Below are 17,271 nucleotides of genomic sequence, written 5' to 3' on the forward strand. Positions count from 1 at the left end.
GAGGTGAGAAAAGTGTGAGTGTCTTATTGAAGATTTCATAGCTAATAAGAAGCCCCATGGCCAGGTGTGGCGGCTCACGCCTGTAATCCCAGCACTTTGAGAGGCGGAGGCAGGTGGATCACAAGGTCAAGATATTGAGACCATCCTGGCCAACATAGTGAAACCCTATCTCTACTAAAGATACAAAAGTTAGCTGGGCGTGGTAGCACACGCCTGTAGTCCCAGCTACTCTGGAGGCTAAGGCAGGACAATTGATTGAACCCAGGAGGCGGAAGTTGCAGTGAGCAGAGAGGGCACCACTGCATTTCAGCCTGATGACAGATAAGGACTCCGTCCCAGGAAAAAAAAAAAAAAAAAAAAAGCCTCACTATGACTCAAACCTGGCCTCCCCATTGCAAACCAATGGGCTTTTCTTCTCAGTCCTCCCAGAGAGAACCTTAGCTGATATTCGGCAGGCCTGCTGCCCCTGCGCAGATATACTGGTTGCTAAAACACTGAAATATTTCTCTTTTTGGTTTGATAGTTCATGCTACCTCAAACCTCCAAGGCCCCACCACCCACCCCGGCCCCTCTTTCAGGTTAGAGCCTGGCCCAGCAGTAGCTTCCAGGGCCAGCTTCAGCACTGAGGCTGGTGCCCACTAAGGTTCACGGCGGTCCCCACCTCTCCTTGGTTGTTAAATATTTTATATCTCATCCCTGGGTTGGGTGGGGTTTCAGCTGAGTGATCAGAACCCTGATACGGATGCCTTGCTCTGGAGAAGGTAACACTTCCACATAACAAAACCCCACTCCAGATGTGCTTCAAACACACAGCAATGAAGCCACTGAGATCCTCAGCCCACCCTCGGAGAAGCTGAAGATGGTCTTGATGCAAGGAATCACAATGACTACAAGTCTGTAAGCAGAATCGGTGGGTAAGGAAGCAAAGATTTCTCAACCTGGAGAAACAAAGCCAGAACGCAGGCAGCTCAATAATGCTTTCCAAACACAGGACATTAAAAAACCAGTGACCAATCAGGTGTTTAATTTTCTTTAAAGCCGAAGCCTGAGAATAAAAACTCGATTTTCTAGCAGATATGATTTAGGTCAGAACTTCCTCCAGAAAGGATACTAGGCAGTGAAGCAGGTTACTAAGGAAGTCTGTGGAACATTCGATGACAGGAGTCTTAAGAATAAAACCAGTTCTACTCCTTACTAGGAGTAGATCCTTCAAACATGCTTATGAGTGTGCACAAAGATACATGTACAAGGACGTTCAGCGAAGCCTTGAGGTTAAAAGCAACAGCATGACCGTCAACAAAAGATAGGTTAAATAAATTATGGTCTGTCAGGCAACGCAACGCTAAGGAGCTGAAGATCAAGGTCGGCGGCACGACCCGGTACAGAAAAATCTACTGTTTCGTTAATGAGTGCAGGGCCGTTTCTAGAATCCTCTCGTTTGTGCAGGAAGAGAACGGGATACAACTTAATGCTTACATGTGCAGAGAACATTTCTAGAAGGAGACACAAGAAACTGTTGCTAATGAATTTACTTCTGGGAAAAAGACCAGAAGATTTGAGGGGAAGGGGTGTGGAAACTTACTAGTTCCCCTAAACCTTTTCACACTATTCGAATTTTTTCTTTATTGTTACTGGGTACATGTATTACTTTTTCCTCTATGAAGGAAGACAGCAAAAGCTCTGAGCACTTCCGGGCAGGCAGATAGAAGGAGCCAGCTACATCCCAAGGCCTCCCCACCCTCGGCCTCCGAGGCTGCCCAATCCGCTTCAAAGCCGCCAAGTCCAGTGGGTGAAGAAAACAGGATGATTCACATCGAATAAAAATTCAACTTTAAAAAAAGTATCCTTTCTAATTTAGAACCTGGGTTAGGACTGTATTAGCATATTTCAGAGAGGCGGCACAGCAAAGTCAAAAGAATCAGGAAGTCTGGACTCCAGTTAAACAAACTCCCTGAGCCTCGGTTTTCCTCTTTGTTAAAGAAAAGTTGAGAATAACACTGTCTTTCCCAGGGAACTTTTATGAGGATTAAATGAGACAATGTACATTAAAAAAAAGTGTTTTGAAAATCGTAAGGGAGAATGCTGATGCTAGGCATTAATTAGCGTTATTACTGAAAAATTCAGACTACCATGATTAACTGGAAAAAAAGGAACTAGGTCTTTTTTTTTTTTGAATGACGAACATATAACTACTAAAAGTACTATCCTGTCATTGACTTGAATAGTCCTGCTGCATAAACCATTTTTTTTTTCCACAAAGACAAGTCAACACTTGACTTAACTTTCAATCATTTTGTTGCAATGAAATTTCGTTATAAAAAATCATATTTCCAGTCCATTGGATCTGAAGATGAGAATGCATTTTTAGTGAAAGGAAAGCAGAACGGAGAAGGAAACTGCCACGTTGCCCCAGAGTTTCTTATTTACGAGGGAAGATCAGATAAAATGTTCAATCTCCACTCACTGCCGTCTCCCCCTTCCAGTTTCAAACGATTCTCCTGCCTCAGCCTCCCAAGTAGCTGAGACTACAGGCGCGTACCACCATGCCCGGCTAATTTTTGTATTTTCAGTAGAGACAAGGTTTCACCATGGTGGCCATGATGGTTTCGACCTCTTGACCTCATGATCCACTGGCCTCGGCCTCCTAAAGTGCTGGGATTACAGGCATGAGCCACCGTGTCTGGGCTATCTCATCGTGTTTCTTGAATTGCCCATCTCACACCTGAGATTATATCTTGGAAAATAAACCACAGCAAGTGTGCTGTTAGACCACATTTTCACTCCATGGCAGACGATAACTGATGGACATGGAATTCTTTCTCACTGAGTGCAGACTCATCCTCAGAATCCTACTCAACACCATGTTCTAGGCATCCGCCCCCAATCAGCACAAGCTAGCATGTGAGATGAAGCCTCATCTTCCCATCAAGGACCAAAGGCTTGTCAACATTTCCCCATCAGGAATTTTCTCCCCTGTTAACACTGCTTATGCCTTCCCCTCTGCCTGAATGCTGAATGTCCTTCCCTCCATTCCTTTTTTGTTTGTTTGTTTCTTCTTTTTTTTTTTTGAGATGGAGTCTTGTTCTGTCACCCAGGCTGAAGTGCAGTGGTGCCATCTTGGCTCACTGCAGCCTCTGCCTCCTGAATTCGAGCAATTCTCCCATGTCAGTCTCCTGGGTAGCTGGGACTACAGGTGCATGCAACCACGCCTGGCTAGCATTTTGTATTTTCAGTAGAGACGGGATTCCACCATGTTGGCTAGGCTGGTCTCTTAACTCCTAGCCTCAAGTGATCTGCCTCCGTCGGCCTCCCAAAGTGCTGGGATTAGAGGTGTGAGCCACTGCACTGGGCCCCTCCTTTTTGATCTGTGAAAACTCTACTCATCCTTCAAACCTCTGTCAAAATGTCACCTCCTCAGTGAAGAAGCCACACAAACTGCTTAACACACATAGACTGCTGAAGAACTTTTTATAAATGAACGAATGACTTAAAATAAATGAACAGTTTCATGACATCACCTGGTAGTATAGCCTAATGCTTAAGTGTGGGGTTTAGAAACCAAACTACCCAGGTTCAAACTCCAGCATCTTCATTAATAGCTGTGCAGACTTGGACAAGCTACTCTGTCTCTCTGAGTCAGTTTTCTCCTCGGTAAATATCACAGTGGAATATTGAGTAAATTAAATTAAATAACCACGGGTCGGGTGCTGTGGTTCACCCAGCACTTTGTAATCCCAGCACTTTAGGAGGCCAATGCAGGTGGATCACTTGAAGCCAGGAGTTCGAGACCAGCCTGGACAGCATAGTAAAACACGGTCTCTACTGAAAATACAAAAACTAGACAGGCTTGGTGACACACGCCTGTAGCCCCAGCTACTCAGGAGGCTGAGGCAAGAGAATTACGTGAACCAGGGAGGCAGAGGTTGCAGTGAGCTGAGACTGTGCCACTGCACTCCAGACTGGGTGACAGAGCAACACCCTGTCTCAAAAAAAAAAAAAAAAAAAAATTAGATAACCATGTAAGCCATGTAAAGCACTTTTACAGTGCCTGGCACATAGCAAACACTCAGTAGCAGTAAGTGACTAAAACCATTGGTAGCCATGTTAAAGAGAGTGGCTTTGTCCTCATCTTTGAGCCTCCACACTCAGTAAAGAAACTGATACATAGTAGGTGCTCAGTTAATCTTTGTTTAATTGCATGGATCATGATACCTGTCCTAGGAATGGATTGTCGTAGCATTCTGGATGGACAGCAGTTAGGAAGTTAATTTCTGGTTGTGGAGGTTTAAAAAAACAAAACAAACAAACAAAAGAAAAATTCAACAAAACTTCAGGGTGGGGGCTAGAGAAGTGCTGGAAATTTGAGCTGGCTGTTGAAATAGAAGCATGATTGGCTGGGCACGGTGGCTCACGTCTCTAATGCCAGCACTTACGGAAGCCAAGGTGGGCAGATCATAAGGTCAGGAAATCAAGACCATCCCGGCTAACACGGTGAAACCCCGTCTCCACTGAAAATACAAAAAATTATCCGAGTGTGGTGGCAGGCGCCTGTAGTTCCAGCTGCTCAGGAGTCTGAGGCAGGAGAATCGCTTGAACCCAGGAGGCTGAGATTGCAGTGAGCTAAGATCATGCCACTGAAAGAAAGAGAGAGAGAGAGAAAGAGAAAAGAGAAAGAGAAAGAGAAGAAAGAAAGAAAAAGAAAGGAGGAAAGAGAAAGAAGAAAGAAAGAGAAAGAAAGAGAAAGAAAGAAAGAGAAAGAAAGAAAGAAAGGAAAAGAAAAGAAATGGGGGCATGATTTGCCAAGCAGACATGGAAAGTGGTAGTGGGGGGAGGTGTTGCTTCGTGGGCCAGGGTAGTCAGGGCGGAACAGGAGCTATTCTAGGGAAAAGAAGCTGCTTTAGCAAAGACATCGGGATGAAGAATCAAAGACTTAAACCACAAAGGGGAAGCTGAGCTTACCTGTGGCTGCAAAGGACAATCCCTGAACAGGAGCCTGCAGCCTTAACCAGCACAGCCCCAGTGCGTTAGTCTGGGAAGCGTGTGCGGTGGCCCTAGGAAAGGTGCACCGCCACCCCCACCCCCACACACTCCCTAACGTGGCAACACAGCCTTGCAAGGGTATCAGTGTGTGACGTTCACAAACTCTCCCTCCTCCTTGGCTAAGAGCATTCATTCAATCAACGAATAGTCACCGAGTGCAGGGGCCTGTGCTCAGCATTAGAACAGGGCAAACAAGGCCCCTGGCCTCGTGGAGCTTGTGTTCCAGTGTGAGCCAGGCAATAGGCACATAGGCAACTAAAGGTATTTACTGAAACTGTCCAGTGGCGATCAGGCCAGGAAATGGAAGATGAAGGTGGACGATGACAGGCAGGGGCGGTAGGGGTGGGCCTGCTGTCTTAGATACGGCGGTTGGGGGAGCCGTCCTGAGGAGACAGCATTGGAGCAGAGGGTTGGGGGAAGACCCCATGGGGTGATCTGGGAGAAGAGCGTCTGAGGCGGAGGGGGCAGTCACACACATGGCCCAAAGCGAGAATGAACTCGGTATGCCCCAGGAGAAGCAAGCGGGCCCATGTGGCTGGAAACAGTCCAGAAGGGCGTGCGTGGTGGGACATGAGGCTGAAAGGGAGCAGGGACCGATTTCCACAGAGCAAGGGGCATGGGTTGATCTTAACTGGGATCAGTGGGCAATGGGGAAAGGGGGGCTTTAGTCGGGGGGTGATGTGATCAGCTTGCCCTGGCTGCTGGTGAGGGGTCAGGAAGGTACGATGGGCAAAACTGGGGGGCCCCTTGCAGGCAGTGCCAGGAGTCCAGACAGGAGGATGGTGGCTTAGACCAGGATGCCGGATGCCGGCACTCCATGTGGTGAGACATGCCAGAAGGGACTGAATATGTGACACAAACAGTCAGCCCTAGGTGACTCTCAAAATAAAGTATGACAGGAAGAGAAGTCCAGGTGGGCCCCCAGGTCTGGGGCCCGAGTCACCGGCCTACGTGGCTGATTCTTTTTCGTTCAGTGACTCCAGCATGAGTCAGGCATGCATGTGATTTGGGAGGGACAATAGAAACGCCCAGTCCCCTCCCTCAAGGAAATAAACCACACTAGGTAGATCCACAGGTGTTGTCTGCCTGTGGCTACATGTGCCCCCCACACCCAGGATGCAGGAGCAACAGATGCACCAGGGGCACGTGGCCGAGCCGTGGCACACACGTGTTCTCAGTGGCTGCCCACTTCTCATCTGGGTAGGTTTCCCCTGCAGGGCTAGTTAAATGTCTGCTGCATCTCCACCAAAAACTGGACTCATGGCCTGGCCAGGTCTGGCCTGGCAAAGGAGATAAGCTGCTGAGAGCTGTGTGCGGGCACACGCGGCCCCCACCTGGGAAGCCTCGGCTAAGCCGGAGGTGGAGGCCCTCCAAGCGCACTTCCAGAATGCCTGGGGACAGGGACTTTGACTATACATGAAAAGGAAAATGAAAGCAAGTCAGGGAGTCCTTCAGTTCAGAGGCAGGGCCATCGTTGGACACCAGGCGCTTGACACAGAAAACCTTCCCTGAAACCCCACGTCAGTGCTGGCTGAGACTGGGGCCAGACGTGACAGGCCCCCCGCGGCTCAGCTCGGAGCCCCGCTATTGCCATCTTGTTCTGACTTGACTCTTGTTCATCAAGAAGCCCCTGCTAAGAACAAATCAGAGGCCTGGCCCTCTTCCATCCTTCCAGCCCAGATCCGGAACAGAGGTCATGGATGTTTTCCACGGGCTGCTCCAGGTGCTCTTGTGATCTGGCTTTTGGAGAAGGAAGAATGTGTGCGCCCCTTTTTCGGTAAACAAATCACAGCCTTGTGATCAGAGCTTATTTTCAGGGCGCATGAAGCTCCTCACCATTTTCAGTGACTTTAACCATTGGGAAAGGATTTTCTCTGCGTTATGGTTTAATTCTTACTCCTAAAGTAATGCTCTGAAGCAGGTGGGGAAAAAAATCCCACTGTGCCGTTCCTAAGCCTTGTGAATATGAGAAGAAACAACAAAAGAAGGAAAAGACGTTTCACATTTTAAGGGCATGTTCAGGCGCCCTAAGAACTGAGCCAGTTCGTTAAATGATTTCATTTGGAAACTTCCACCTTGCAATTCAGTCATTCTTCAATGAGAAATACATGATTTGTCAAATATGAAATGGAATCATTAATCTCTGACAAAGCCGGAGGTAGAGCAAACCGTGGCTGTGTGCGCCCCATGCTGTCTTCCCGTTAACAAATTAGGTAGCCCTGTGGAAGGTATTCCAGACAGAGGCTAGCATGGGGCTCTGCCTGGGAGAGGGAGGCGCACTGATCATCAAAATGGTTGACTTGACTGCTTTCAGACATTTAGCTACCCATCCCACCCTCCCTGCCATGTGCACACCACAGAAAGGGAATTTGCTTTCATCTTCTCGGTATCTTTTCATTTAAAGCACCGCACAAATACAGAATAAGCCAGACAGACAGGGCTATTAAGACATAGGTTAAAATTATATAGAGCTGCACAAACACAAGAGTCCCTGTAAAAACTGGTGAAATCTGAATAAGGTCTGAAGTCCAATTAACAGTATTAGATCAGCATTACTTCCCCGGTTTTGACTTTGCACAGTAGCTACAGAAAACGAGGAAGCTGGGGTGAGGATACACAGGGACTCTGTACCTTTTGCAACTTTCTGTGAATCTGTAATTATTTCAAAATAGCTTTAATCCAGCATTTTGGAAGGTCAAGGTGGGGGGATTGCTTGAGATTAGGAGTTCAAGACCAGCTTGGGCCATATAGGGAGATTCCATCCCTATGGAAAAATAAAAAAGTGAGTTGGGTGTGGTGGTGCATGCCTACGCTCATAGCTACTTGGGAGGCTGAGGCGGGAGGATGGCTTGAGCCCGGGATGTTGAGGCTACAATGAGTTATGATCGTACAATGAGTTATGATCATGCCATACAGTAAGTTAATGGTCGATCCAGCCTGGATGACAGAATGAAACCGTATCTCAAAAAAAGAAAAAAGAAAGTTTTGAAAAATGTCAAATGTGCCAGTTCTAGGGTAGGTGGCCTCTGACAAGCTATCATGTATGGTGACACAGGTCCTATCAGTGTTCCTTACATGCAGCGCCACCTTGGGGCAGTACCAAGAAATGGCCATGGCCCGACAGAAATCACATCCCAGAGATGACAAGTTGATGACTAGAGGAAAAACTTAGAGTGCATGTCCTTAAGTCACCTTGTCCCAAACCCTTCCTGTTGAAGATGTCAGGCACAGGCCATGGAAGGGTCTGTTGCCACAAGCCCGTGGATTTCCTCTGCCTGCCAACCCTGGCTGGGGTCCAGTCACAGGAATCTTAACAATCCTAAGTCCAACCTCTGTCCCTGGCCCACAGGTGCTCAGATTTTAGGGTACATCAGAGTCATGGGGAATGCATCTGAAATGCTGATTCCAGGCCTTCTCCCACCACCGCAGATCCCGACTAAGTAGATGAAAGATGGGGTCTAGGAATTTGCATCTGCAACAAGCATTTGTGATTCTGGCTTAGGTGGTCTTCAGGCCACAGTTGAGGAAACACCGCTTGGGAGCATGCATGGGAGGGCTCCCCATGGAGGGGGCAGAAGAGCTGGCAGGAACTCGGCATGCAGAGAACAAGGCACTCCTTGCACCAATGGAGAGAACTGCCTCAGCACAGGCTGAGATCTCCAGCCCCAGAGCTTACGGGAGGCTGCAGAAGGGCCTGGGAACCTCCGGGATTGGTCCTGCTGAGGCTGTGACCATGTGGCATTTAGGATAAAACGGAGAGTGTGGACTCTATCATTATCATCATCACAGTTTCTCACTGAGTGCTGATGATGTGTAAGCAATCACATCTCATTTAGTCCTCACAGGACTGCTCTGAAGGAACTGTTTATCATCCCCATTTTACAGATAAGAAAACTGAGGCGAAAATGGCGGGGCAGGAGTCCAGCCCAGCCAGAGGTAACCATTCTGTGATACAGCATCCCTTTCTGTCAGAAGGGTTCCTTCAGGTTCTCATCTCCTCCAGGATAAAACATTGTCCTTAAAAATAATAGAGGACGGATGTGGTGGTTCATGTCTATAATCCCAGTACTCTGGGAGGTTGAGGTGGGCCGATCACCTGAGGTCAGGAATTTGAGACCAGCCTGGCCAACATGGTGAAACCCACCCCATCTCCACTAAAAATACAAAAATTAGTGGGGTGTGGTGGTGGGCGCCTGTAATCTCAACTAAGGAGGCTGAGGCAGGAGAATCACCTGAACCCGGGAGGTGGAGGTTGCAGTGAGCCGAGATCACACCACTGCACTCCAGCCTAGGTGTCATAGCAAACTCAGTCTCAAAAAAACAAAGGAACCTTTAGTGAGTTTGCAGGGAGGGGAGGGGGAAGAAATTCCCAAAGCTTGTTTCGGTGGCATGAATACTCCCTTCCCACTGATAGCAGACCTAACCCTCTCAAAGTCTACCTTCCTTGGCTCCTCTGTTCTGCTCTCTCTTTCATCTTTGGTCCTGCTGTCTCCTAACCTTTCTCCTCTTTTCTCCTTTTAATTTTTCTCCTTTTGTCTTCCAAATCCAAAGTTACAGACTCAATGCCTCCCTCCATTTTTCTTGTATCCCCTATCGCCAATAAAAGAATTTTCTCCTGCCATTTGGCCATGATACAGGCTAGCTGAAAAAAAATGAGAATGAGGTTCCTAGCAAGACAGATGACCTACCATTTTCCAGAGGACACTGTGGAATCCTGTTTGCCTGAAGGTTCCAAATGTAACCCGTGTTCCACTCAAGGCACACTTGATGATCTTTGAAAGGGCGTTCGAAAGGCGGGCTGGTCTGCAGCAGGGTGTAGTTCTTTGCTACGGCGTGGAGCAAGTGTTCCTCCCATTTAGCATTCCAGTCTCCACCACCGTATTTGTGAGTAATCCAGGCGCGTACTATCACTGCAGATACAGAGATGGAGTGCCTGATGAAATAATCATCTCTGTAAACCATAATGCTGGGAAATTTCACATGTACTATTTGTGTCCTGCTGGTGTGAAGATGTTTCTCATTCTTCCACCTTTTTTTGTACACAGGAATGCTACTTCTGAACTCAGATGAAACAACTGCTTCCAAATTGACAACACAAGGCTGAGAGCATAAATACTCAACCGAGACTTCAGAAACATTGCGAACATTTCCTTCAAAGACGGTGAAATAAATAAAGTCTTTGTAAGCCACGCTCTGCTCAGCTTTGGGTATCACTGATGTCGTCAGGGAAGTCTGCCTACCCCAAGACGGTAAAACATTCTGAAAAAAAGAAAAAGAAAGTAAGAAATACAGAAAGTTTATAAATCCTCTTCATAGCAGATACGTGAATCATTATTTTCCTGGGATAAAAAAATGCCAATCTACCTAAGGCAATGAATGAAGTGGGAGATAAAAGATGTCAAAACCTACTAAAGGATTGGGGAAAAACCAACACGCAAATACAAAGGAAGATTAGGCCACATTAAACTCCTTCCCCAGATCCAGAACATCTGCTGATCAGAATGTGACTGTCAAGTCTATGTGCCAATAATCCCAGAGTTGGTTTTCAAATGCAGAAGCTGGTTCACAACAAATCCAGTAGCAATGGAATCTGCCTTCGAATGAAACAGAGACAACCGAGCTTCAGACATTTTCAAACCATTGTCCTGACTTCAAATGGCGGGTCAGACACTACCAAGTCAAAGGGTGGCAGAAAAGTGCAAAGTGCTCCCTTGAGGGAACAGAACAGAGATGCCAACCTGGAGCCTTCTTCTCCTGCAAGTTTGAAGCCAGGGCAAGCCTGCATGATATATAGACAAGCAAGAGCCTTCTGTTGCTCCCAGTCACACACAAGCAAGCTCAGACAATGGGCTGTGTTTTCTGATTCTTTCACCATAGATGATGCTACATGCATCAGGAAAGATCTTAGTGGAATGTTTATTTATCTGGTCATGAAATCAAGGCAAGGTTTTGAGCATGAGGTGCTGATATATGAATGCTAAGAGCTCTCCTAAATATGACTTGATTCAGGTATCGAAAACACAATAGAAAAAGGTCAGTTTGGCCCACTGCATATCCATGAAGGTGGCTATTATAAAAAACAACAACAACAACAACAGAAAGTAACAAGTGTCAGTGAAGATGTAGAGAAACTGGAACACTTATGCACTCTTAGTGAGAATGTAAAATGGTGCAGCTGCTATGGCAAACAGCGTGGAAGTTCCTCAAATAAATTAAACATAGAATTATCATATGACCAGGCCAGGCGTGGTGGCTCATGCCTATTATCCCAGCACTTTAGGAGGCCAAGGTAGGTGGATCACCTGAGGTCAGGAGTTCGAGACCAGACTGGCCAACATGGTGAAACCCCGTCTCTACTAAAAAAAAACACACACACACACACACACACACACACACACACACACACACACAAATTAGCCAGGCATGGTGGCAGGCACTTGTAATCCCAGCTACTTGGGAGTCTGAGGCAGGAGAATCTCTTGAACATGGAAGTAGAGGTTGCAGTGAGCCAAGACTGTGTCACTGCACTCCAGCCTAGGTGATAAAGGGAGAATCCATCTCAGAAAAAAAAAAGAGAGAGAATTATGATATGATCAGATCCAGCAATTCTACTTCTTGATATACACCCCAAAAAAAATTTAAAGCAAGGACTTGAAGAGATATCTGTACACCCATGCTCATAACAGCATTATCCACATTAGCCAAAGGCAACCCAAGAATCCATCATGAATGAAAGGATAGAAAAAATGTGGTATATACATGGGATGGAATATCATTCAGCCCTAAAAGGGAATGAAATTCTAAGAGAGATCCAAGATGGCTGATCACTAGTAGCTCGGGATTGTAGCTCCCAGTGAAAGCGCAGAGAACGAGAGGAAGCCACACTTTCAGATGAATTCTTGTTGCTCACACACCAGGAGATTCCCAGTGGAGGAGCCCCACGGGTCACCAGCGCAACTCCTGTGACCAGCGAGGTGGTTTTGCCAGTGCCTTGGAGCGTCTGTTCTTGGTGCAGAGTCAGAAAAGCACCATCAGTCTTAACGCTGCTGCTTTAGTCGGTGCAGTGGGTTGCTCAGATTTCGGCGCTGAGAATCAATAAGTTGGATGTCCACTCGGAAACCCAATTACAAAGACAGTAACTATAAAGACCGCAGATGGATAAATCTACAACGAAGGGAAGAAAATGGCCAAAAAAGGCTGAGAATACCCAAGATCAGAACGCCTCTCCCTCAGCAGGGGATCACAGTTCCTCATCAGCAACGGAACAAGGCTTGATGGAGAATGAGTGTGTTCCAATTACAGAAGCAGGCTTCAAAAGGTGGATAATAAGAAACTTCTGCCGGGCGCGGTGGCTCAAGCCTGTAATCCCAGCACTTTGGGAGGCCAGGGCAGGTGGATCACGAGGTCAAGAGATCGAGACCATCCTGGTCAACATGGTGAAACCCCGTCTCTACTAAAAACACAAAAAATTAGCTGGGCATGGTGGCACGTGCCTGTAATCCCAGCTACTCAGGAGGCTGAGGCAGGAGAATTGCTTGAACCCAGGAGGCGGAGGTTGCGGTGAGCCGAGATTGTGCCATTGCACTCCAGCCTGGGTAACAAGAGCCAAACTCCATCTCAAAAAAAAAAAAAAAAAAAAAAAAAAAAGAAACTTCTGTGAATTAAAAGAACTTGTTCTAACCTAATCCAAAGAAACTGAGAACTTTGAAAAAAGGTTTGACGAAATGTTAACAAGAATACACAATTTATAGAGGAATATAAGTGAATTGACGGAGCTGAAAAGCACAATACGAGAACTTCGTGAAGTATGCACAAGTTTTAACAGCCGAATTGATCAAGCAGAAGAAAGGATATCAGAGGTCGAAGACTAACTCAATAAAATAAAACGAGAAGACAAGATTAGAGAAAAAAGGATAAAAAGGAACGAGCAAAGTCTCCAAGAAATACAGGACTATGTGAAAAGACCTAATCTACACTTGATGGGTGTAGCTGAATGTGATGAAGAGAATGAATCCAAGCTGGAAAATATGCTTCAGGATGTTATTCAGGAAAATTTTCCCAACCTAGTAAGGCAGGATAATATTCAACTCCAGGTAATACAGAGAACACCACAAAGATATTCCTCAAGAAGAGCAACTCCAAGGCACATAATCGTCAGATTCACCAGGGTTGAAATGAAGGAGAAAATACTAAGGGGAGCCAGAGAGAAAGGTCAGGTTACCCACAAAGGGAAGCCTATCAGACTTACAGCAGATCTCTCAGCAGAAACCCTACAAGCCAGAAGAGAGTGGGGACCAATATTCAACATCCTTAAAGAAAAGAACTTTCAACCAAGAATTTCACATCCAGCCAGACTACGCTTCGTAAGTGAAGGAAAAATAAAGTTTTTTGCGAACAAGCAAGCACTCAGAGACTTCATCACCACCAGGCCTGCTTTACAAGAGCTTCTGAAAGAACCACTACACATAGAAAGGAACAAACAGTATCAGCCTTTCTAAAAAATACCGAAAAGTAAAGAGCATCAATATAATGAAGAATTTACATCAACTAATGGGCAAAACAGCCAGCTAATATTAAATGGCAGTATTAAACTCACATATATCATTATTAATTCTAAATTTAAATTGACTAAATCCCCCAATCCAAAGATAGACAGGCAATTTGGATAAAAAACTAAAACCCATCGGTATGCTGCATCCAGATCCATCTCACATTCAAGGATACACAAAGACTCAAAACAAAGGGATGGAGAAAGATTTACTAACCAAACGGAGAGCAAAAATAAATAAATAAAAAGCAGAAGTTACAATTTTTGCGTCTGATAAACTGGTCGTTAAAGCAACAAAGATCAAAAGAAGCAAAGAAGGACATTATATAATGATAAAAGGATCAACGCAACAACAAGAAGAGCTAAAGATCCTAAATATATACGCACCCAATACAGGAATACCCAGACATACAAGACTTATAAAGAGACTTAGACTCCCACACAATAATAGTGGGAGACTTCAACATTAATATTAGACAGATCAATGAGACAGAAAATTAACAACGATATCCAGGACTTGAACTCAGATCTGGAACAAGTAAACTTAATTAACATTTATAGAACTCTCCACTTTAAATACACAAAATACACACTCTTGTCAGTACCACATCATATCAACCTAAGAAGTTTAAACGAAATATTGGTTGGCTCTTTGTTATTCTCTTCCTTTATTTTCTTTCATGTCTCCATTATTAAGCACAATTATAGGCATACCCATATTTAGACTGCATTCTAGCCCGGGCAATAAAGCAATACCCCCATTCTCTCTCCCTCTTCCTCTTTCTCTTTCTTTCTCTTCTTTATTCTTTTCCTTATTTAAAAAAAAAAAAAAAGAGGCTACACCCTTGATCCTTAGGCCAATAGACTAAGGGTTTCTTAAAGTGTGTAGCCAAAAAAAAAAAAAAAAAAAAAAAAAAAAAAGGAATGAAATTCTACTATATGCTGTAAAAATGGATGAACTTTGACCACATGATGTTAAGTAAAACAAGTTAGACAGAAAAGAACAGATATTATATCATCCACCTACGTGAAGTACCTAGAGTAGTCAAACTCACAGAGACAGATGGCAGAATAGAGGTGACCAGAGCCTAAGGGGAGAGGGAATTGAGTTAGTACTTGATGGGTCCAGAGTTTGAGCTTGGGACGATGAAACAGTGTGAAGATAGAAAGTGGTGATGATTGCACAGCAGTGTGAATGTCCTTAACACAACTGAACTGTGCTTAAAAATCATTCAAATACTACATTTTAATTTATGCATGTTTATACCACAATTTAAAAGAAAAAAGTCACTTTGGTCTCCTCCCAGGAGAGAAATAAGGACTCCTTTTTTCAACTGTTGCTTAGAGCTGTGGGAGAGGGAAAGATGAACAAGACACAAGATTCGGTATCAGGGAATCATGTCTATAAATAATGACAATACAGGCGAAGCATGGTCAGTGTTCCCACCAAACTGTTAACAAGCCCAGGGGTGCATAGCACTGAGAGGGCATAATTCTAACTGGGGGATCTGGGATAGGCTTTATGGAAGACAGGGTATCTCAGTTGGGCTTTGAGGGATGAAGAGAAGTTCTTCAGGTGGAGAGGCAAGGGAAAGGCACTGCAAGTGGTGTGAAGAGCATACGCCAGGCAAGAGGCAGGGGAACGCAGGTCACGTAGGAAATAGAAAGCAGCTATGTGGACACGCGGACATGAGGTTGAAAAGAAAGGTAGGGTTTGGCTCTGGTGAGCATTGAGTCCCAGCCCCAAGGAATGTGAACTTTTATTCTACTGACAGCAAAGAATCAACAAAGGGACAAGGGGTGGTATCTCCCTTTTAAAGCAACTGACAGTCAATGTCAATTAGAAACCAGGCTAACAATGCACACAAAGATGAGCAAACATGGTTAATCAATAAGTAAATGCTCATTCATAGTCAGATAAATGCAAACTGAAACTGCACAGAGATGCCATTTTTAACCTACTAGATGTGCAAAGATCAGTAAGTCAGATAACACATTGTACTGACCAGAGTATAGAAAGCATGCCCTCTTACGTATCGCTGGTGGCAGTAATCTTTAATCTCCATGATGACAATCAAGTATTATCTACCAAAAGTATAAATGCACTCACCCTCTGGCCCAATAATTTAGCTTTTAGGAGTTTATCCTATGAATACACTCAAAGTTGTGCAAAATGATGTTTTATAGATTTTCACTCCAGCACAGTTTGTAATTGCAGGAGATAGGGAGCCGACATGCCCATCAAGAGGGGGCTGGTTAAATAGAAATAGTATATCCACTCGTAGAGTACTATACAGCTATTAAAAGGAGGCTCTTCAAGTACACATAATGGAATGATCTCAAAGGGTTTTGTGTCTGGTTTTTGTTTGTTTTTTATTTTTTCAGAGTGTTTTTTTTTTTTTTTTTTTTTTTTTTTGAGATGGAGTCTTGCTCTGTCACCCAGGCTGGAGTGCAGTGGCATGATCTTGGATCACTGCAACTTCCACCACCCAGGTTCAAGTGATTCTCTGGCTTCAGCCTCCCGAGTAGCTGGGATTACAGGCACCTGCCACCATACCTGGTTGATTTTTGCATTTTTAGTAGAGACAGGGTTTTACCATGTTGGCCAGGCTGGTAAATTTCTGACCTTGTGATCTGCCCGCCTTAGCTTCCTAAAGTGCTGGGATTAGAGGCGTGAGCCACCACATCTGGCCCAGGTTTTGAAATTCCAGATTTGTTGAAATATAATTCACAACAAAAAAGTCACACACTGAAAGTGTAAGTTGCAATGTTTCCTAGTAGATTTATAGAGTTAGTTAACAATCATCATCACCACAATCAATTTTCAAACATTTCATCACCCCAAAATGAAACCCAGTACCCAATGGCAGTCACTTCTCATTTCTTTGCTTGCTTTTTAAAAACAGATTCAGAAATACAATTTGGTTTAAATACACACACACACACACACACACACACACCCCACACACGTATATATGTACACGTGCATATTCACTTGACTACAGAGGAGACAGAATAAGAGAGATGCACTGTATATCCTTCCCTAACTTTTGAATTTTGTACCACATAAATTTTTTTTAAGTAAGTGAGGAGAAAGCAGTTGTCCTGAAAGGTCAACGTGGAAACTGTGGCTTCCGCAGATGGCAGAGAGAACAGGAGAAGGGCTGTGATTCCTTCTGACCAGTCATGGGAAACCTGTGGGAAGAGCTATGCAAAGAAGGGGGTACAGCGTAAACTGTCCGCCCCCGCCCCCCGGAGACGTTTGTTTTATGTTCTCATTTATACTACCAAATTACAGGGAGGAAACACATACAAAAATCATCTCCTAATTAGAAGCAGAGAACGTTACAATGGATGAGCCTGGTGACAAGCCAGTCTACTCTTCTTTTTCTGCAGATGAGAAAATGACAATCAAGAGGTGACATTCTCCAACGCCACCCAGCTGGTGGGTTAGCAGAAGCAAGCCCAGAAACCTGGTTCCTTTTCTAGCCGCCCACCCACTCCCACCTTCCCCACGCCATAGCAAATGATATCAATAGTGACTAATGGTCACCATTTCATGGCCGCCTGGAAACTCTAGGCTAAATTCTGCTTCCATGTGAATAGGGACGCACCCAGCGTTTGTCCATGAGCGCTGATTTATTCATTCAGCCAGATGTGCCAAGATGCCGTCCCCATTCTCA

At 45.0% G+C, this 17,271-nt stretch overlaps 1 protein-coding gene across 4 annotated transcripts in view; it reads right to left on the bottom strand.

Moving 5' to 3' along the window:
• Positions 1–17,271, bottom strand: part of SEL1L3 (SEL1L family member 3) — a 122,847-nt gene that overhangs the window by 94,693 nt on the left and 10,883 nt on the right. For all 4 annotated transcript variants that reach the window (XM_074395966.1, XM_074395964.1, XM_003927490.4 and 1 more), the window contains exon 2: positions 9,729–10,299. In XM_074395966.1, coding sequence (XP_074252067.1) covers positions 9,729–10,299 — 571 coding nt within the window. The remainder of the gene's footprint in view (positions 1–9,728; positions 10,300–17,271) is intronic.

This window comes from Saimiri boliviensis, chromosome 3, assembly GCF_048565385.1.
Source record: "Saimiri boliviensis isolate mSaiBol1 chromosome 3, mSaiBol1.pri, whole genome shotgun sequence".
NCBI lineage: Eukaryota > Metazoa > Chordata > Mammalia > Primates > Cebidae > Saimiri > Saimiri boliviensis.